This window comes from Juglans regia, chromosome 11, assembly GCF_001411555.2.
Source record: "Juglans regia cultivar Chandler chromosome 11, Walnut 2.0, whole genome shotgun sequence".
Classification (NCBI taxonomy): Eukaryota; Viridiplantae; Streptophyta; class Magnoliopsida; order Fagales; family Juglandaceae; genus Juglans; species Juglans regia.
Genome location: NC_049911.1, coordinates 17,202,892 through 17,226,381, shown reverse-complemented (window position 1 = coordinate 17,226,381; position 23,490 = coordinate 17,202,892). Strand labels below are relative to the sequence as shown.

The 23,490-nt window shown below is 33.9% G+C and overlaps 1 protein-coding gene, 1 long non-coding RNA gene and 1 other non-coding gene across 3 annotated transcripts; all 3 read right to left on the bottom strand.

Annotated features, from left to right (window-relative positions):
* Positions 1-952: 952 nt before the first annotated feature.
* LOC109020994 lies at positions 953-5,539 on the bottom strand. The gene is made up of 3 exons (XM_019003533.2): positions 5,262-5,539; positions 3,971-5,080; positions 953-2,035 (listed from the first exon to the last, which is right to left on the bottom strand). The coding sequence occupies exons 2-3, from the start codon at positions 5,057-5,059 to the stop codon at positions 1,025-1,027; spliced, it is 2,100 nt and encodes a 699-aa protein (XP_018859078.1). The 5' UTR covers positions 5,060-5,080; positions 5,262-5,539; the 3' UTR covers positions 953-1,024.
* Positions 5,540-18,146: 12,607 nt separating this feature from the next.
* On the bottom strand, positions 18,147-18,250 carry LOC118343887. Its single transcript, XR_004797674.1, has one exon. It is a non-coding gene; the product is annotated as a U6 spliceosomal RNA (small nuclear RNA).
* Positions 18,251-19,928: 1,678 nt separating this feature from the next.
* On the bottom strand, positions 19,929-23,113 carry LOC109020990. The gene is made up of 3 exons (XR_002001006.2): positions 22,849-23,113; positions 20,802-21,518; positions 19,929-20,712 (listed from the first exon to the last, which is right to left on the bottom strand). It is a non-coding gene; the product is annotated as an uncharacterized LOC109020990 (long non-coding RNA).
* Positions 23,114-23,490: the final 377 nt, after the last annotated feature.

Genomic DNA, 23,490 nt, shown 5'->3' with positions numbered 1-23,490 from the left:
AAAAGGCAAGATATTCGTTTTAATAATCCAAAAGGCCCAATCTTTCCAAAAGCTACAGTCTAAGATACCTGGAGGATATCTGGGCCCAGACCGTGGGACTGACTCGGGGCATCCACTCACTGACTGACCCCCTTATATTAATTACTAACGATTTCCCACGGTCCGAGTCCAACCATCTCATCTCGATGTCGCAAATGGCCCTCGAAACCCTCGTAAGTTACTGTCGGGAGAGCAAATCAAAATTAGGTTGGATATCAAATCTAAGGTTCTCTAAAAAGCTTCTCTTGAGAACCATCAGTACTTAAAAAGGAAAATTAACACTGATTATTTGTTGCCTGAAGCGTGTTATATTTAATTAATCGTTGGCCTCGACACCCAGGTTTTTTATCCATGGAAGAAAAAGATTTATAAAAAACTGGATTGAATTCAGGCCAAGCTCATAATTAAATGGCGTTGTTTCCCTTCGGCCTCCTCAGCTCAATCCGAGTCATTTTTTTGCAATCGGAGAACGATCACATATATATCTCACTACTTTTATGTCGAATTATCGAAATGTACAAAAAATTGTTAACCATAATTCTTCCCTCCCAAAGTTATGTGTTTACGGTGCCTGAGATGAATTAAGAAGAAAGTTAAAAATTAAATAAAATATTACTAGAATAGTATCTTTTAATATTATTATTTTAAAATTTAAAAAATTTAAATTATTTATTATATTTTGTATAAAATTTAAAAAATTTATAATGATTAAATAAAATGAGTTAAAATCCCTCAATGTATCCAAACCGGACAAAATTCATATTGGAGGGGTATTTGACAACTAGTCTTCTACATTTTCAAAGCTCTGTCGCACTCAAGAAGTACTACAACAACATAATATATGACCATATATAATTTCTCAAACTTAGACTAAGGTTACGTTTGAATGCTGACCATAGATGATATGTAAATAGTAGTGAATAATAACAAACTGTTTGTGAATCATAAAGAAATAGTCTCTCACTTAAAGAAGAAAGCAGAGTTATCACAGATTTTCTAGGACTAGGGCCGGTTTAAGCTTAAGACCCTCACCAGCCTTCCTCCACCTTAATTTGGAGGCATCGCTCAAGCACTCCTCAATTAAGCTTGATTTTCTCCCAGAGTCTTCAGATTCTAAACGCTTCAATTCGGACCTGAGATGCTCTAATTTTTTGGTAAGTTCCTCTACTTCCTCAGAATACTTGGGGATATCCCTTTGAAGTTGGGAAAGGGTATTGGATACTTGTGCTTGAAGCTGAAGTCCAAAGTAAGCACGCGCCACTCTCTTCAAATGATCAATGGCAAACTGAATTTTGAACCCAGCAGATTTCAAGGCTTTCAAGTAGTTCCACCAATTCATTAGTAGATCTTCTGAGATGTCCAAAACCCTGGTGTCGTACATGCTGCTTAGAGTCCCACACAATATGACGAAGAGAAATATCTTTACCCCAGGAGATAGATTGGTATCAACACTAACATCCCCATGTTTGTCAAACAAGCTTTCTAGGATTGGGACCAAGCTCCGAGGCACCGAGTATTCCATCACATTAACCATCTCCTCCTCTTTGTTCCAAAAATCCCTAGTATCCCCGGGCAAGGAATCAAGCTTTTTCTCAAATGCTATATATTTTTCGTCCAAAAAGAAGGAACCACGAGACGAGTTCTGTGCGTCACTACTTATTTCGGTTTCTTCAGTCGCTAAAACATTTCTCAATTCCTTAGACTCATCTTCACTCAGACGGTTTAATATGTGATGCAAGATTAATAAACCAGACTGATCGCTATCTTTTTTGCTCGCTTCTGCCTCATCATTTTGCCTCGTCTTACTCACATACTCCCATATACTCTTGAGGGTCAGAGAATCATCGTTGAGCTCTGGTTTGTATTTGATTAATTGCGCATCTTCTATTTCCCGCATTACTTGTGGCAGGTTTTTCTTAACTACTTTTCCAGCAATTCTTCCATCAGGCATGCTCAACTCCACATCCCCATATTCTCCCGTTAGCCACCTAATAACCTGATGACAGCCAAACCAACGTTATGTCAAGAGTAATAAGCAAGACAAGCATGCAATTCTAGTTGAACAATCTCAATCTCTTAAAAACTTTTATAAAAGTTATGTGTATGCATTTTGAGATGCGAAGTCCGCATCATGTAGTTGTCCCGTGTGCGACTAATTTGATAAAGCATATATAATTTTGGGTCATTGGGGGTGTGAGAGTATTTCTAATGAACTAGCTCTTTTTTAGCTACATTTGACTAGAAAACTCACCTTTTTTGTTAGATAGCCACTTCTCAAAATCACCATATGACAAGCTCCCCAAAACCATCTCTATTCCATTTAAATATACATTGTTATTTAGAAGAAATGAACACGAGTGAAATCATGCTGCATATTCCTATATCATTCTAAAAGAAAGAAAGAAAAAAGAAACAAGAATTAGTCTCTTTGCTGGGCAACAAACAACTTCATATCAAATCAATTCCAGATAAATTACGATGTAAATCTCTAGCATTTAAGAAAATTGTTCCACACTCCGCATCTGGCCATTATATACAATCAGACTCAAATGATTGTTAGCACACAACAAAAGTAAATAGAAAGTTATACAGCCATAAAATACTTGAAAGTAACCAAATAGCGGTCTTGTAGTCCAAGAGGAAATACAATCAAACAAGAGGTACTGACTATCGTTAGTTCCATTGTGGTAACATGATATCTACAGGTTCTAACAAAGAAACCGAGAGGTCAAGGTGGGCTGATATGATATCTACACACCATCACTTGATACCAACTTCCATAACTGCAATAGCCTACTTCAGTTTGTTTGCTCCACCTCCTTCTGTTTAACTTGAACAAGCAAAGTTGACATTTGGAATATTTATTTCCATTACTGGAGAGTCCCAAAGTTGGGTTTTCTCCCAGCTGGTAATTGTAAATCAAGACATCAAATAAATGAGATAATCAGAACTTGATCAACCCATGAGATCAAACATGGGTTTTCCCACACTTCATAGCCAAATCTGAACAAGGAAATGAGGTCTGGGCCATGCTTTTTACAGGTTTTATGAAATGGATATTGCATATTTTGTCAATTAAGTACAAAACGGGTGTAGATCTTGGGTTGGGATAGGATTGCAAAGAAAGGCTTAGATCGCATACAATTAAATCTAATCCCTTTCGCAGGCTACAATTAATCTAGCTAGCAAGATCAAAGGTCAGCCAAAAATCTAATCCATATCATTTAAGACACCAAAAGAAAAGGACACCAAAGATCAATGCCAAAAATCACGTTTTTTATTGCACAAAAATCACTTGTCTATGCGACAGATCCATAAAGACCAGCCAAAGAACTCAAATAACGGAATGATCACAACAGAACCATCAAGATTTTGAATCATTTTTCTCAACACAGCAACCCAGTGATATAACCTCATGGAGTCATAGCTGTAGATATCATTGTTGGGACCCATTTGACAATCCTTTTGTGGATGCTGATAGTTTTATGCCCTTAACACTATGTTTTGTTGATAGCTTCCTATTTATTTCTTTTGTAGCTTCCAAGTGTGTTTTATTGATAGCTATGTCAATGTATCATACTTTTGATTCTTGAATTAAAATCCTCTGGTTTTTCTAAGATAGTCTATCAGATGAATTTTTAAACAACAAAAACTGCTTTCTAGAAAAAATATAAATTCACAGTTAGAATATCTTAATATTTAAAAATATAAAAGATCTAATTGGTTAATAATGATATACGAAATAGAGGAATCAATTATTCAAAAGAATAAAAAACTAACTAATCGGCCAAAATTTGTTTAGGCAATGCGTCATATTTCACTGATTTATGTACTTGGTGTTCCATATGTATATTTCATCGTCATAATAATATGTATGAAGTCGCATCAAGATGGAAGATGCTTTGAGCCAAAGAGCTAAAGATGAGCATACCTCAGGGATTACACAAGAGATCTCGGCTACAAATCGGCCGCAAGGTCCGCAACAATAAATGGGTAATCGTGGATCTCTTTCAATCTCACAAGCATCGCAGTAGAATTCGTCGTCTGACTCGTCTTCAACCGGGGATTCCACGAGGGTGAGCGAGTCTAAATGACATTTATCTTTGATGGTATACGGTAATGGGCCACATTGAATATGGAGACAGAAATTGCAGGGAGGACAACGGAGTATCCAGGAACCATAGCTCTTTTTTTTTTCGATCGGTATCCCGTTACCACAGCTCATGCCACAGGCGTTGCAATTAACTTCAATTCCTATATTCTCGACCAACAAGAGAAGGTGTTCGTGACCTTCATATTTTACAGCGGAAGCTTTTCCAACGCATTTATCAACATGCAAATTAAAATTACACACTTTGCATCTGTAAGAAAAGCCATCGCAAGGGTTGCAGCATAAGTAGCACCGAGATCCTACTTGGGTTGCAGATTCATGAAGGTATAGAGGGTGTGATAGGTGAAGGGGGTCATCGATCTTCGGAGAATACTGAGCACAGAGTATGTGGCGTGAGATTTCACATTTGCGGCAAACATAGGTTGGTCCATCGCAGTATTTCCTACATGCAGAGCAATAAACTTGGTCAATTTCACTTAAATCCTCAACGCGAAAGGGATGTGGATGGCTGAAATGCTTAATCTGCTTTTTGTCTTCGGATTCTAGGCTGGTCAATAGAGCGCATTCAACATCAATAAACACTCCGCAAGGCTCACAATGGTAACATATACCCCGAATACATTTGCCACAATCGTTGCAGATAAAGTAATTTGGCCGAGTACGCAAGGCGAGAGAACATGAGTGAGCATGGCAATTTGAGATTTTGTCTGGGTACTTGAACTCAGCACATGGTTGGTGAAGAAAGATGCCGCAGCGACTGACACAGCGATAGCAAGGACCCAAGCAATATTCCCCACACGCAAGGCATTTAACAGGGGGACTAACTTCGATTTCCACCTCCTCAACGAGTTCCAGAGGATGCTCGTCGGTAAAGTGCTGTAGTTGCTTACGGCCTTGTTCATCAGTCATTGTGCAACATTTCTCTCAGATCTGTAACAAACTTGGTTATAATAAGATCGATATAACATACTTTAGTTATGATAAGATAAACAAGTTCTTATGTATTTCAGTTAGGCCTTCAAATGTATATTCAAGATCTACCTCATCTATACTTAGTGATTTAGGGATGATAAATAATAGTGGGGGGTCGGCGGGGGCTGCTTTCTTTTACCTTTCACGAAAAGTCTCGGGAACCGGCAATTGCTTGTAAGATTCGCTGATGTATCTGACCCCGATAATACTGAGCTATAGATCGTTGCCTTGAATGGCTACAGTCTTCACGTACTCTGAGAAATACAGCATTTTTTAACTCTGTCCTAGGGCATTGAACGCGGAAAGCATCGGCCATGGCATTTTCACCTTGTGTCCAAAAGTATGAGATATTAGCCAGAAAACAGAATACAACTCGGTAACAGGAACTGCATGTGCGATGTTTCAAACAAAAAGGGTTGAATGCAAAAGCTGCTTGAGTTTTATATGGTTCTCCATGTGATGTTACAGCATTCTAAGTTTTTTTCCTAAGAAATTCTAAATTATTTATCTAAATTTAGATTTTATTGACCAACGAATGAATAATCACAAAATTACTGTTCATTTATAGTTTATTTGTGAATGAATAAAGAATGAACAATGGACGAACGTCGAACAGTAATAATTTTAGGTGTATGGTTATATACCTATGCAAGTCTCCCGTGTCCCAGTCACTTTCTTTTTCCATGTTTTATACAAAATTATTTATTTTATGTCTTGAAAAAATTCATATAACCATTTGAATTGACTTTCCTAATTTAAAATAATTCCAAACAATTTTAACAAGAGAAATGTTACAGCATAAAAAGATTAATGAAAATAAATTCATAAAATACTGTAACTTTTTGTAATACATTATATTTACTTTTTAATAAAAATAAATAAATTGACAATCTGATATATCACATCAATCTGTATAAATTTGTATGTTCAATTTTATAAAATCTGTTTGTTATTAAAATATTATCTTTCAACAAAAATACAAAAAAAAAAAACCTTCCACAAAAATTTATCTCTCAAAATATTTTTTTCTATAAACACAGTAAAAACTCATAAATTGTGTTCTATATTATTCTATAGAATACAAGTTTCATATATATTTTATTCCAAAAAATATCATCTTAATTTCAAAAATTTTTAAAAAATAATTCTTAGAACACTGGTATTAGCTTTGTTAAATGTCAATAAAAGTCATAGTTTAATTAATGTAACTCAAATTTGGTCTACATTAAATTAATCAAATTAAAATCATCCACAATATTAGGTACACAAGTTATGACTGTAGTAAAGTAATAAGTATTTATTATTATTTTCTACACGTTCTTACATTTCAGCAGGTATGTCTGCCATTTCTTCTGTCTATCCATTTACATTTCAGCATCCATTGAAGTTTGATTGATGGGAAATTGCATTAATGCAATGCGGTGCTAAGTAGCAATCATAAATTTGTTTATAAATTGTTGGATTGTGAAAGTAATAGTACGATTTGTTGCCCAATTAGAAATATTAATTTTATAAATTGTCAAAATAAAAATAAAAATAATTGTTGAAAATTTTTTGGGAGAGTTGGAAATTATTAAAATTAAAATTAAAAAATAGATTAAGAAATAATAATATTTTACTATAAAAGAGAATGAAATGATTAATCTAATATAAATTTTAAATAACTAGTATAAAATAAATAAATAAATTACATAATAACTAAATATTAACTTTAACACAGCGAATCCAACGTAGCATTAGGTGCGACTTGCGAGCAAGTCCGACCATCTCCTCTATTGCTGGTGAAATTCAACTATGTAAACGAGGTTTAGGAGTGATTTGAATTACGCTCAGTTTAAATGGACGAATATGGTTTATGAATAGTAAAATAAAAATTAAATTATTTATTATATTTTATGTAAAAATGTAAAAAAAATTATTTTTAAATTTTAAAAAAATTAAATTATTTATTATATTTTATATAAAAATTAAAATAAATTATAATAATAAATTAAAATAAATCGAAGTAATCTAAACGGAATAATTAAAATAAAGAGAAACTATACATCATCTTACAGCCGGCACACACTTCACATAAATTTTTTTTTTTACACGCAGTGCATTGAGCGTACGGCAGATGTAAGCTGCAGCAAACATTTTTTTTAAAATAAATCATAACGGCTCGAAGCCTCGAACTAAACAAAACCAAAATTGGGACTATGTACTGACACGTGTCGGTTAACCGAGTAGGAAAGTCAATAGATTGAATGAGTGCTCGGTAGTAATTGATTAGATTTAGACAATAAAGAAGAAGGCCTGTTTGGTTTGATGTGACGTGACAAGACAGGACAGGTCAGGATGGTAGGGCCCTCTCAGCACTGTGTGCACGTTATTCCTGCTCCATTTTCTTTCCCTTATCGTGCGCCCCTTCCTTGCTAAGATGTGCTGTGTGCGCCGTAATCCCCTGAAGTTCGTACATTGCTCACACTCATTTGTGCTTATATTACTTTCCAGATTTCTTTGCTTTTGGAGAGGTTGTATTTGAATGTTAAGGATGAATTTGGTTGTCAAATTCATCTCAACTCATTTCAACTCATCATTATAATTTTTTAAAATTTTAATACAAAATATAATAAATAATTTAATTTTTTCAAATCTCAAAATAATAATAATATTAAAAAATAATATTCTAACAATATTTTATCATCTCAACTCACTCCAACTTAACTCACTCCAACATCCAAACACACCTTAAGTGAGTTTGAGTTAAGATAATAAAATATTGTTAGAATATTATTTTTTAATATTATTATTATTTTAGGATTTGAAAAAGTTAAATTATTTATTATATTTTATATTGAGATTTAAAAAAATTATAATGATAAATTGAAATGAGTTGAGATGAATTTAGTAACTAAACTCATCCTAATTTTATCAATTTATTTTTAAAAAAATCTATTCATTATCGTTACAGCACGATACACATGATTATTTTATTTTATATTTTTTTTTATCAAATATACAGTATATACATAATGACAATAATAATTCAATTAATTTTAAAAAAATAAAAAAAAATAAAAATAAATGTAATGTTTGCATGGAAAGTAACGTGTGGAAATGAGAAGTAATCAAACTCATTTATTTATTAAATTTATAATTTTTTAAAGGATTTAATGCGACACGCCTCTTGCAAAAAAAATTTGAATACAATCTTTTAGAAAAAATAAAAAAAATAAATATGAAACTTGAAAAATAAGAAATAAAAAATTAACATACAGTCTGACTAATGAGTTGAGATGAGATGAATTGAGATAAAAGTTTATAGTTTAATAAAATATTGTTATAATACTATTTTTTAATATTATTATTATTATGGAATTTAAAAATATTGAATTGTTTATTATATTTTATGTAAAAAATTTTAAAAAAATTATAATAATGAAATAAGATGAAAGATTTATTATATCAAACAGAGCCTAAAATATAATAAAAAAGAATATTGAAACATGCCTAGGTGGGACGATGAGCTCGGTGAAGCTGCTGTTGTGAGAGACATTGGAAGAGCTTGTAGAAAAGAGTATGTGAACACAATTGTTACTAGGAAACCTCTATAACAAGGTTAAATAGGATAGCATCTAAGCATTCTCATTCATTTCTCTAAACCTTCTAAATTTCTAAATTTTATAGAATAAGTTTAACTTTTTGACAAAAGTATTTCTCCATTCGGTTCCCTATTGTAAAGAAAAGTTTTAAGATATAAACAGATAAAATAAATTTTTATTTCAATCATCTACATTTTTTTTTATACTCATATTTGTTATAACTGAAATTTGAAAAAAATATCACCATTGAGATGATCCATTTTTTTTTAATTGACCATTTGTGAAAATATGATTTTTTTTTCTAATTATTATTATTACAAAATCACTGATTTTAAAAATATTATTATTTAGAGAGATGAGTAATTTAAAAAAATCTTTACATATGAAAAATTGAAAATATGGATAAAAAATAATGAAATAATTACGAAAATGAGAAAAAAAAAACGTTAAAAAGTTTTCTTCCAATCATTAACGAAAAGACAAAAAAAGAGTAGTTAAATATGTACAAATAAAGGAGTAAAAAAATAATAAAGAAATAAAAGAAAAAAGATAATTTTAATTGAATAGATAAAGAATAAGGAGTGAGATGTATGAGGTTTCTGAAAAATGAGTAAAATTTAAGAGAAAATTTTAGGAAGTGTATTTTTTAACCAAATTATAAGAAAATTTATAAAGAAACCAATAAGAATGCTCTAAAGAAAACCTATATAAGAAGGTTAAAGAGTATGTGAACACAATTATTATAAGATATTTTTAAATTATTTTATTATTATTTATACATTATTCATAAATTATTTTACTATTATTTACATATATTTGGAAATATTTTGGTATCCCAACCAACCCTAATACATATGGATTAAACAAAAATATTTCATTCAACTTTTTTAATATAAATATATATATCTGCGCCTCAAGAGGCGCTTATACTTAAAAGTGGCTATGTATGTACTGTTTATTACTGTTGATGTCACTGTTCATCAACAGTAATGAACAGTGTAGAGGTTTTTTTTTTTTTTTTTTTTTTTTTTTTTTTTTTTTTTTTTTTTTTTTTTTTTTTTTTTTTTTTTTTTTTTTTTTTTTTTTTTTTTTTTTTTTTTTTTTTTTTTTTTCGCATGTTTTTTTCTGCAAGTATTTATATTACTTCTTTCTCTTTAAATAGACTTTTTTTTGTATTCATCTAAAGAGTAAAATAAATTATTACTTCTATCAAATGCTTGCTTTATAGTTGGATTGTTATGTAATTCTTATTTATAATTCTTGAATTTTTAGTGATTGTATTAGAATTTGTAAAAGTAAGTACATATAATTGAATTGATTGGATCAAATTTGTGTGATAAGTATTTTTTAGATTTTTATTTAAGTTATTTAGACTTTTATAGAGTAATACTAAATATTGATTTAAACTAACATAAAATAGATAATTAAAATACTAATTTTTTATCATTAAATAAATAATAAAATTTTACTGTACATTTTTAAGCAAAAAAAATTATCTAATTAATTTGAATTTTTAATATATTTTAAATTTCATAATAAATTATGAACATAAATAAATAATAATTTTATTCTTATACATTAGACTATTTTAATATTTGAAATTATATTTATTTTTTTCTTCAATTTGACAGATGTGACAAATGTACTTTTTTTATCAATTAGAAAATCTTACGACATACAGGATTTTACATAAGTACTACTAATTTCAAAATAACCAAGCCATTTATAAAATACTAATATTTCATCATTAAATAAATAATGAAATTTTGTTAAATATTTTTAAAAAAGTATAACTATATAAATAATTAGAGTTTTAACATAATTTAAATATGATAATATTCTTAATTAACTAAAGAGAACTGCTACAACTAATAAAAAAGTAACCTGAAAATATGTCATGAATATGTATTTCATTTTTTTATTTTTCTTTTCTTTTTTTCATGTATTTTTTTAATCATCATAAACATTTTTAAAAAAATAAAAAATTTACAACATCATTGGGTCAGGAGGGAATTGACAATCTATCTCTTCCCAAACAAAATTATTAAGTTCGAGGAAGAGATTAATAGATTCTTAAGTTTTCAGAAATTTTTATATATTTTTTAAAATATTATTTAAATATAAAATATTTTTTAATTTGTTAATCTAGTCATTACAATTTTCTTAAATGTAAATTTTTTAAATTTTAAAACAAAAACTACATTAAAAAATTATTTTTCAATAATATTTTAACTTTTATAATATTTTTATTTTAACTTTTTTTCTCTCATTTTCTAAAATCAAATAAAACATCTTAATCCAAATAATTTTATATATTACTATTCACAAACCATGTCACTACTATTAATACATCGATCCAAATCATATCTAAGGATATGATGTCTACATGTGTTGTTTTTTGAAGGACGAGGCTGCTGCTGGTACATTAAAATTTTTAAGATTTAAATCCAACCCTTCATTTTACCACTTCTCATTTTTTTTTCTTCGGTTGGATTGCTTCGATTTATGCAGTGAAGTACTATCACTATCACAAAAATTCTCCATATCTCTTTTCACTTGTTAAGTGCAGAAATTGAGTTCATAAAAAATTCTCTATATACTACTTATTTTACTTATGATTACGTTTTTTTTTTTTAACCCAAAATATATTTATATTTTACAAAATAAGTTATTTTTCAACTGGGCAAATGTGCCTCGCACATTGCCCAACCGCTAGTATATATATATATATATATAAATTAGAAATATTTTATATAGAGGGGACGGGCGGATGGTATTCGAACCCGTTATGCATATAGGGCAAATGGGGGCGATTTCTCGCCCACCTTATGTCTTCACAGTGTGTGCATATATATATATATATATATATATATATATATATCAAAGTGTTAGTGAGGGAGTTAAATTATTAATCATTGTTTAAGTTTTTCACAAATAATTAATTAATACCTTTAAGATTTTAGCGAGTTATGATAACAATTTTAGTTATTTAGTAACTATGATAGGATGAGAATACTATTCCATCTTATTTAAAATTAAATAATAATTTAAAAAGTCTTATGAAAGATATTATATTTTCCTTCCCTCCACCTAATTTCCCTGATTCATTTAATAACATTTAAACGTACGTAACATTGTAAACTCCATATCCATATAACATCTAAGGATAATTTAATAAATTAAATTACATATATTTTACTGTTGTTGCACAAATATATTAGTCTTTAGGAATTATACATATAATAATTGGCTTTTTTTCTCATTTTTTTTTTAGAAGAGCCGAAGATCACATGTCTATTTGTGACCCCGTCCCAATTTTATTGATCTACCCTCACTTGTGGCAAAAGAAAACCACGGTTACAACCCGAGGTCTGGGGGCTACAAATATTATAATAAAAACCAAAACTCCAGCATCAAAAAAATCAAATAAGTTCAACCACAATACAAATGCCTAAAAAAAAAAAACCTTCAAATCAACAACCTGCAAGAAAAATCTGCACGAACATAGAGTAAGAAATGAAATGATCAAATGCAAAAAAGACATACCTCTAGTAAGACCAGCGCACATATCTCTCTCTCAACTACTTTGAATTTTTCGTATGTAAGGGAGTCCCCCTCTATCCAGCCTAATGTTCCCTCTAATGGAAGGAGGCAACTCAAGAAGAGAAAACCATGAGTCCGTAAGACCATTAGCACCCATTTTAGTTAAGCTATCCGCAACCGAGTTACATTCTCTATAACAGTGAAAAAATGAAACATTAAGCCCAATTAGTTGCCTCTGAATTTCATCCCAATAATCTTCCATATATCACAAGCCACATCTCTGATTCTTTAACCAGTTTAGCATTAACATGGAATCAAGTTCAATCTTCACAAATAAAAAACCCAGCAAGCCAATATATCGAAGCCTATGAAATAAACCCATCAACTCTGCATAATTGTTCGAATGATGCCCTGTGGCTATTGCAAACCCACAAACCAGATCACATTTTTCATCTCAAACAATGCCTCCTGCACCCGAAGGGCCCGGATTACCTAGAGAATGACCATCAACATTCAGCTTGACCCAACCTTGCTTAGAATGCTTCCACTTGATTGGTATGACAATCTATTTCCTCATGACATTTAAAGGCATATTAAAACATTTTAAAATACCTTTATCATGCCGATTGAGCAAATTAACATATTTTAGTCCAACTGCAATCTAATAAACCCAATATTTTATGGTACACCAAATCTGTTGGACCGATTCTATTACCCCTTCCATCCTGGCCTTACAGCGGCGCCCCCATAACCACCAAGTAATGATCGTCGAAAGAAGTCCCAACAGTTGACTAGGGTGATTAGAATTCTTAGCCCACCTATACCAACACTCCACCCTCTATCTCCACGAGCAGCCTTCCAACCAAGGAACTCCAAGAACCACCAAACAGATACGCCAAATTTTTTTAGCAAAATCTCCTCATGCAAAAATATGATTAAGGTCTTCATAAGTATAACTGGAATAACAATCACAGCGGGAAGCAATAGGAATACCAATTATGCAGATTCTGTCATCCACAGGAAAACAATCATGTATGTCCTTTTACATAGTGATCGGAATTTTTTTTGGAAGAGCAGAACGCCAAACCCATTTTGCCCAAGGGAAATCTGGACCCCTCAAACGAATATAATTCTAAGCACTCTTAGTAGAGAAATCTCCGTCATCATTAGGGAGCCATATCAATATATCTTTCCCATGTTTAACCCTACCCAGCTGCAAAATAATGTCTTCAGCTTTTTTACGACCAACCAACCGAGCAAAAATCTCCATATTCCAACCCAACCCAATTTTACAATCTTCCAACTTAAGATTTGTCATATCTGAAATCTGAATATTATCACAAAGAGGGACATCATCAGCCAACTTATCATGCCAAAAAAGGAGCTTACCCTCCCAAACTTTCCATTTAGAATTAGCTTGCACTAAAGGAATACTTTGCAAGATCGTCTTCCAAAAAATAGACCCTTTTTAGAATTCACCATAGAAATATGTCTATCACCAACATATTTAGCATGAAAAAAATTAGACCAAAGAGATGTACCTTGCATCAGGTTCCAAGCTAACTTCATATAAAGAGATGTTTGCATTTCTTGCAGACTCCGAATACCCATCCCATCTTCCGAGACAGGCTTACAAATACCCACCCAAGAACGCCAATTTTTCTTAGCTTTACCATCTTTCACACCCCAGAAAAAGGTACGGATGATTCTTTGAAGTTTCTCAAGAACAACTTTAGGCATCCTTAAGATAGAAAGGTTATGAACGGGAATACTTTGAAGCACATGTTTAATGAGAATCAGATGCGCCCCACTGGATAACATTCTGGCTTGCCATCCGTCCAATCTGGATTGAACTTTAGCAATCAAGTCATCAAAATGAGCTATTTTCAGTCTTCCTGAAATAATAGGAACTCCCAGATATTTAAAAGGGAAAGTCCTTTCTGTAAAACCCGTGAAGCGAAGAAGAGCCCGACGTCTAGAGATAGAAACCTGCGAAGAGAAAAATATAGAGGACTTGTTTTTGCTAACAACTTGCCCCGACCATTGTTCGTACATCTTCAACACATCAGAAATAGCTTTTAATGAAGCTTTGCCTCCAATACACAATAGCACCATATCATCCGCAAAGAGCAAATGAGAAATAAGGGGGGTACCCCTCGGATGGTAAAACGGAGTGATCTTGCCCATTTCCACCTGTTTTGTTATCATCCTCGTAAAAATTTCCTCAACAAGAATAAATAAATAAGGAGAGATAAGGTCACCTTGCCTCAACCGTCGACCTCCTTTAAAAAAACCTTTGGGTACCTCGTTCATGACCACAGAGAACCAAGGATTAATGATGCATAGTTGAATCAACATGCAATAAATTCTGAGAACCCGGAAGCTTTAAGAACTTGCAAAAGAAAATATCAGTCCACACTATCATAGGCCTTAGCCATGTCAATATTCAAAGCTACATTTCCACCATGTGCCAGTTTGTTAATAGAATGGATCATTTCTTGCATAACACTAATATTCTCAAATATGCTTCGACCCAGGAAGAAAAGCTCTTTATTCAGGAGAAATAATTTTTGCCAGCATGGGGGAGAGGCGATTAACCATAATTTTAGTGCACATTTTGTAAAACACGTTACACAGGCTAATTGGCCTAAACTTATCAAAACTTGTCGGATTATCCATTTTCGGAATTAAAACTAAGAAAGTAGCATTAAAAAACCTCGGAAGATTCTTACCTCGAAAAAAACTCCGCCACCGCATTAACAACCTCATTGCCCACTATGTGCCAACAAGATCAATAGAATCCCGATCCAAACCCTTTAGGACCTAGACTACTATCTTTTGGAATGGAACAAAAAGCATCATAAACTTCCTGGGATGAAATAGTACGTGAAAGAAAGTCATTTTCACCCCGTGAAATAATTGGTTGGACCAAACCCCGCAGGATCGGCTCTTCACAGCAAGAAGCAACCTCTAGGAATTGTGAGAAATAAGAAATAGCCTCTTCATGAATCTGCTCTAGTGAGGAAAGAATAGTATTGTCTGCAAGCTTTATATATCTTTCACTTCTTGATAATTACGACGACTGACCACACAGAAGAACATAGAGGTCGTTTCGCTCTTCTGAATCCAACATTGTTTAGCTTGTTGGGTTAAGCGTTTTTCTTTCCTATACAACCAAACTGAAAGCTCCAATTGTGATACCACGAGATCATCCTCTACATCTTTTATGTATTTAGATTGCAACCTGGCCTCCAAACCCTTTATCTGAGTTTCAAGCGCCGATATATGGATTTCTGTCCTCCCAAAAATGTGCTTGTTCCACTCTCTCAATGTGATTTTGAGTCTTTTAAGTTTAGTCATAAGCAAAATGTAAACTTGAGCCCCCAACAACATCCCCATTCCAAGAGTTCGAAACACAGTAAAAAAATTGGGCATGAGATACCCACATTTACTGAAATTTAAAAGAAGGATAGTCATAAGTAACAAACTGATTCTCCAACGAAATCAACATTGGTGCATGATCAGAAGAAGTACGCTCCAAGTATTCCAATTTAACAGCCGGAAAAATATCAAGAGCCGCTATATTAAGAAAACAACGATCAAGTCTCGCCTAGTGCCTAGATCTTCCAGAGTGACCATTACACCAGGACAGAATTCCCGCAAAAAGGCATATCAAGTAGACCACAAGAACCCACCCAATCATTAAACTCCTCCATAGCCAAAGCCAATCTTGGTCGGCCCCCTCTGCGCTCCGAATAATTCCTGATAATATTTAGATCTCCCATCATCATCTATGGTAACTGGTGAATATTAGCTGCATCAAAGAATCCCACAGTCTTCTACGCTCCAAATAGGAGCATTTCACATATACAAATGTAAATCGGACAACATTCAGATTATCAATATGAACTGTCAAGAATTGATCTCCCATATACTCAACAACATGATTTAATTCCTGAACCCAAAACATCCATAACTTACCTCCGTCATCAACATTAGAGCAACAACAGTCAAATCGCAAACGATCACGCCACAAATCTAAACGGGAATTACTTACCATTGGCTCAGCAATAACAAGAATTTTAGGAAGAATTTTTTATACCAATTTTTTAAGACGCTTTCTCGACTTTCCAATCCCCTGAGCATTCCAATACAAGAAAGATGTCTTCATAAATTAAGTAGGGCAGACTTATTTACAACCCTAACCTCTTAACTTAATACCTTTCCCCTTCCATTTCTTGTTCAAATGAGAATCTGAATTCGAGGCCACAAGATTGTCTTTAGCTAAGTGTTCTAAAGCCCCTTCTGAATTTGAATATGAGCAAGTGTGACCATCTGGGCAATAATTCATACGTTCAACCTCCTCACAAACTGGATCACATCCTTCCTGGGTAGAGACTTCATCTAGCGTCCGTCGATCATGGCCTTCTGTATGTATATCCTCCATAAAGCGTGAGCCCAGTTTGCAAACCTGTCATATCAGAAATAAGACCCATTGCCAACTCTTCTTGGACTATATCCAAACACAAACCATCATTTTCTTCTAATGGCTCAGGTGCCACCAAGTTCCCCTCCTTAAGAACCACCACCTCGGTAACAGCTAGTTCTGCATCAATTGATATACCATGCCCAACTTGGTCAATAACTGGACTGCCCCTAGTCAGCAACTGAGTTGTGGAACCAAGCTCTCAGTCGTTAACAGCCTCTTCCTGCTCTAGTGTTGGAACAACTTTAGTTTCTCTGCCATTAACAACATTCATTCGGTCTGTTTCCGAACTCTTCAATACTTGAACATTTGGAATAAATTCCTCCTCATTCAACGGCCTCTCTCCCACCTTTCTAGTTTCACCCTTCTGAACAAGACTCCCACCCTTGGTTTCCTTGATAACCCAGGCCTGTTCCATCGTTGCCTTTTGTTTTAGTTCCTTCAACTTCACATTCCATTTCTTGCCTGCACCTTTACAAGTCTTGGAATTATGGCCTTGAACATGACAACTTGGACAGTTTGCCGGCAATGTCTCAAACTCAAGAATTTGATAAAGATTTCGAGGATTTCGGGTGGTACCAATCCACAAAGCCTGAATAGGCTCTTTAGAAATATTCATCTCTAAACAGAGTCTTGCGCAGTCTGTACGAGTAGCGCATCGAGTGGGATTGTCTCGCTTTAGAAATCTTCCAATTGGAGCCGTAATGCTGCAAAGGAAATACTCGTGATAATCATTTGCTGGAAGACCCGGCAGCGTGATCCACACCTGCACACAGACAGGTTCTTGGTCTTCTTGGAATTCAATAGTCCGATGAAATACTCCATATGGTACTCCATTGATTTCACAATTCTCACGAGCGAATGCCTTAACAAAATCTTCCTCCAAAGCCAGTCGCACGAATACGTTCCGTGGCCTACTCATGGATGAAACAATCGGTTGGTTCGACAGACCCCATCTGGCTCTGATGAATGCTCTTATGGAATCAAGAGAGGGTCTTTGTCAAAGGAATTTCAATACTAGGGAGCATTGAAAAGGTATAGTCGAGCGGTTTGCTTCATTTTTAGAGAAGACAATATAGACCTCTCCATCAACAATTTTGTGAGAGCGGAAGGGTACCATGACTTCAGGGATGAGTTGAGGGGTCTCCAAGACCATGTCTGCAAAGGATCTGACAGCCACCAAAATGGCCTGATGGCCTTCGATGGCAGCCATGCAGAGCCCCAATCGCTCACGTAGATTGGAGCGTTTCTTGGAGATTCCCAACGTAGATCATCAAGTATATATTTAATTAGTGACTTGACTTCATTAACGTAATACATACTCTGCATGAACGTGGTAGCCGCATGCATACATGGGCCCTATCAAGAGATTTATCTGAATTTTGCTAGCTTGTTCTAATTGAATAATCAAACAAATTTGGACCATTGCTCGATTTGTGTGTTTCATCCTTGCGCAGGAACCATGCTAATCTTTTCTGTATTATTCCAATTATATCAGATGCTCCAATTTTGATCCCTAAGCCAAAATAGCTCCCAAAACATATATGGCTTGAAGATGGTTTATAAAAAGATGATCTTTTGGTGACCTACCATCCACATGTACAGCTCCACAAGGCATAGTTCGTTTTCATAAGTTTCCTCAATTCATTTCATTTGATCTAATTATTATAATATTTTTAAATTTTCACACAAAATAAAATAAACAATTCAATTTTTTCAAATTTTAAAGTAAAAATATTATTAAAAAAATATATTCTAACAATATTTTATTTAAATTTTAATTTTAATCTCAACTCATCTTATCTTATATGCGAAAACAAATGAGGCTAGTCGAATTATTTATTGCTTGCTATCTTTTTACGTTATTCCTAATTTTAACCAAAGATAAGAGAGAGAGAGTATAGAGTCGTTTAAATAGTGAGTTGAGATAAAAGTAAAATAAAATATTCTTAAAATATTTTTTCAAAAGTTTCAATATTTGTCATTGTTCAACAGTGGGCATTGTTCAACAATGCAGGTCAAGATCGCATGTCTCGGGCTCATAGCGGTAGTAAAAGTCATTGCGACTCTACGTAGCTTAAGAGGATGTGGATGAAAGGGATTTTTGAACTTTCTCAGCAACCCTGCGCATGATTTGTGCAGATAGAACGAGCATCTGATGCGCCCATAGAGTGGAAGAGTGCAGATTGTGTTGCACCCTATGCATCTAATCTTGTTCATGTAATCGCTTCTAACTTTTTCCTCACTTTCAAGAAGGGTCAACGGGGTGCTCGGGATGATTGAAATGATTAAACGCTTTATCTCGCTTCGAATTGTTTTCCTCAGAGCAGGGTAGTATTCTTTGGGTTTTATAACAGTGAATGATTGATATTGAGAAGTACTCGACAAGCCACGTCGTTTTAAATCAAATACACACACTTAGGGCAGGTTTGGGGGTGAGATGAGAATTTTGTGTTTTGTTTTAGTATTTAAAATATTATGTTTTAGTATTATTATTGTGTTGAAATTTGAAAAAGTTGAATTGAGATTTGAAAAAGTTGAATTGTTTATTATATTTTGTATGTAAATTTGAAAAATATGTAATGATGAGATGAGATGAGATGAGAATTTTGTATCTCATCCCATCACCACATGGGAATAAGAAGAAAATTTTTGTGAAAGCACAAGAATCTACAAGAAAAGATGTCGAGCGTGCATTCGATGTACTTCAATAACGATTTGCAATCATTCGTGGACCTTCCCGAATGTTCAAAGTCAATGAACTAAAAAATATAATGAAAGCATGTGTTATTCTACCTAATATGATCATTGAAGACGAGCGTGATGATAGTGAGGATTATGACATTGAGTATGATCAACTTGATGATGAAGTTTCGGAACTGTCGCGCAATCATACAACTGAGTTTACGGACTTCATCCAACGTCATCATCATATTAGAAATAGCTCGGCACATCATCAACTCCAAGTAGATCTAATTGAACACCAATGGTTACTATTTTCCCAATAGTAGACAAGTCGCATAATCTTTGATTTATTTTTCCCGCCATTTTAGTAGTGATAATATTTGAGTTAATTACGGTAATTTCGTATTTCCTTCATATTAGTAGTGGTTATATTTGAGCGTGCATTTGTAATAGTTCCTGAAATTGTAATGACCAATTTCCTTGTTTGACATTTAAATTTAGACAATCAAAATAAAAATTAAACTATCTTAGTATAAATAATATTGTCATACATATTTGTTTGAAATAGAAAATAAAGAAATAAACTGTGAAAAAATTCCTAATTTTTTATCAATCCAAATGTGCAAGATCGTTAAGTCTCGCCATGATTTCACTTTGCAGGTCCTCGAAATATAACCGCTGCAGTGTTGGCATGGCACTAACGTCCATTATCATAATGCACTGATCCGCTTTCTTCTTGGCGAGCTCTACTTTCTCTGACTCCAACCTCAATCTTTCATCTTCTTGATGGATTTTATTTAGCTCTTTTTCCTTGTCAATTTCCATCTTCTCAGCCTCTCACCTCAGTCTTTCATCCTCTTGACGGATTTCATTTACCTATTTTTTCTTGTCATATTCCATCTTCTCGGCCTTGAGGCAATAAAACTCTTTCTCCTGAGCATGTGACTCCTCCACAAGGGTATACTTCAGCCTGCTGAGCACAACAATCTCCTTTTCTGCCATGTCTTTGGCCTTTTGTTTTTCTTTCTTAGCTTTCATTCCCATTGGTTGGTCCAATTCGATCATGTCATTATCCCTCACATTATTCGGCGCGAGATAAAACCTGAATCTACCGTCTCAGCGCTTGAACATCGAGTCGGGGTAGGGAATGGGGACATCGTCTTCCTTCGCTTTGGATCCTCCTTTGTTGAACACCAAATCCATTTAGGTTGGTCCTTCAACAAGTGCAAAAAATGCTCGAACTGGAATAAACATTTCTCTAGTGATTGGTACATAATCTTCGCCTTGTCATACTAACATGTAAACAAAATAATGACATGTTAATACAAAGTGAAAAAAAAAACTAATTATTCGTAACTCAAGTACGAGTATGGATATTTACCTTGTCTTGCTCGGTCATACCACTTTGATTCAAGCCTTCAACCTGGGTTAGTTTGGTAAAAAATTTGTTTATCGCCTTTTGAATAACTGACCATCGATGTATTAAAGACTGTTGTCCTGTTATTTGTGGTTTCTTTAAATTGCTCGAAGTATTCAAAATTTTTTTTTTTTCAAAGTTGTGAGTGTTTTTGGTCTGTTCCCTGGACGGCATCAAGGCTACAATCAAACCATACGGAAACAAGTAACTTGTCTTCTTCGGGGTGAAGTTCACACCCTAATTGATTTCCTAACTCCGATAGGATTGTTATGAGGTAGGGGTGGAGAGTCATCAAATAGGAGAGTTTCCACTTTGCCCACCGCAAGTGGAATCTAGTTGAGGATCTTGACTTAGGAGGTTGGTGAAGTACATATGGCCAGGGTCTTGTGAATCCATATCTAAAAATGCATTGAAATGTTAGACACGTAACTATGAAGTTTGGGATTTTTCCATCGTTGGCTCAAGAACCGAATGTTGACAACATCAAATGGCTGCAAAACCATCACCCAAACCTCCATTGCCTTTTTTGAAAAGTATCAGAAACTGCAATATAACAATCCGAGTGGGAATTACCCCGCCATATCTGATGGTGTCCAAGGTTCACACTTGTGAATTAACCCGCACTATAACACCATCATCACAGCCTAATAACAGTCCCCTCCCCTTAGAGATACGAATACACTGCAAAGAAACCCAACAACACAACACAACACAAATTACCCATAGAAAGAGCAATAATACATAATTGGTTTTAAGAACATAAAATTACATTTTTTAGGATATCATGAAATTTACATAATTGGTTTAAGGAACCCATGAAATTTACCCATAATTTCCTTTTTTCAATTTATAGTAAAATGTATGCACATTATACCTCAAGGAAGAAAAGAAAATCGCAAATAGGGTTCGAAAGATGGTAGTATGCTAATGAATAAACAACTTCCGTAGGAGGTTCCTTAAAACATAAACTGAAATAAAAGTGAAAACTCTATATCTAATATGAGACTTCAAACCAAATGAATTATTATAAGAGAACCACTTCAAGTGAGTTTTCCTCATTCAAGTTTAGCCCGAATCTTTATTAAAAAAATCTTTGATTTTGTAATTTGTTATCTTACAAAGTTCCTAAGTGTAAATACGTATCTTTTCTTTTTAGATGTCCGATTTACTTTTGTGACTTTGTCAATTCAACCAATTTCTTATTCTTTTCCATTCTCCACAATCATGATTTTGATCAGGAAATATTAAGTTCTCGGTTGAAGAGAAAAAAATGAGCAAACTTATACTGGATTTAAGCAAACAAACTCGAGAGCAAACAATAACTCCCAAAGCATAGAGTGTAATAAGAAAGTTCTACTAAAAAAAAAATCACGAGCACTACAGTCCATGAAGGAAAATGAGAGACAAATCAAATTGGATTTTCGCAGCAACCAAACAACAGAGAGAAAAATGAGACCAAAATTGGAAATATCAGCTTTGACCGCAACGCACAAAACAAATTTCACAACTACATAAGTCCGAAAGTCACATTTCATAGTAAGTGAAAGAAAAAACATCTATATAGAGTAATTTAAAAAAAAATCTATGAAAATCAAAATTTTCTCGGCAGCCAAACACTCAACATAGTAACCAAAATACAGACAAATCAATGGCAACGCAAGGTCAAAATGAGAACCGGTTTTCATCTATACAAAGCCCAAAATGAGAATGACTAAAGGAGAGTGACCAAAAATTCAGCAAAATTGAATCAATCTGAAAGCAAAGAAATATTCTCGACAGCCAAATAGCGAAGAGATCGCAGATGCAGAGCACCAAATTGATTTACCTCCATTGCATACTTACTTTGATCATGGCCTCGAGAGGAAGAAAAATGAGAAGAGAGAAACAGAGAATGAGAGAGGTATGAAGTGAGAATTTTTTTTTTTTTGAAAATTAGAGAGAGGGGCTGATTTGATTTGGTGTTACAAAATCAAAGTCACAAAATTTTTAAGAAATCGAAATCAAAACTTACAAAATCTGCCGATGGATAGGGGCTGTGATTGTTGGTGTTTCGAGGAATGGGTCACCGTCGAGAGAGAAGAAGACACAAAATTTTTCCACAAAATGGGAAATCCAATGGGATGAGTTTTTTACCAGAACTCTAAATTTATCCCCAAATTATAAGGATATATCCCATTTGGGGAATCCGACAGGGATGCTCGCTAGACAATTAGCCACAAAGTTACTTTTCCTATACATAAATGCTTCTAACCGGTGCATCATAAGTGTAGAACAACGGAGACCAATGGAGTAGTGCCACGTAGGGGATGCATGTTCTAGGTAGTGGAGTGCGCTGTAAAGGAACTTCAAAGATGAGTCTGAGTTCGAGACCTAACCCCCTCCCTCTCTCCCTCCCTCCTTCCCTCCCCACGCCCACCCCTCTCTCTCTCTCTCTCTCTCTCCTAACCGACGAACCCTAATCTCTCTCTTTCCTTCCCTCTCCTTCACGAATTCCCCCTCACTCTCAAATCGAACCCTAGCCTAGCTCTCCTTTACGAATCCCCCTCTCTCCTTATTCTCTTTCACGATCAATCCAATCCTAGTCTAGACCAAACCTCCTATTCCAGGCCTATAGACCCATACCGTTGCACCCACATCACACACTGTAATGTAC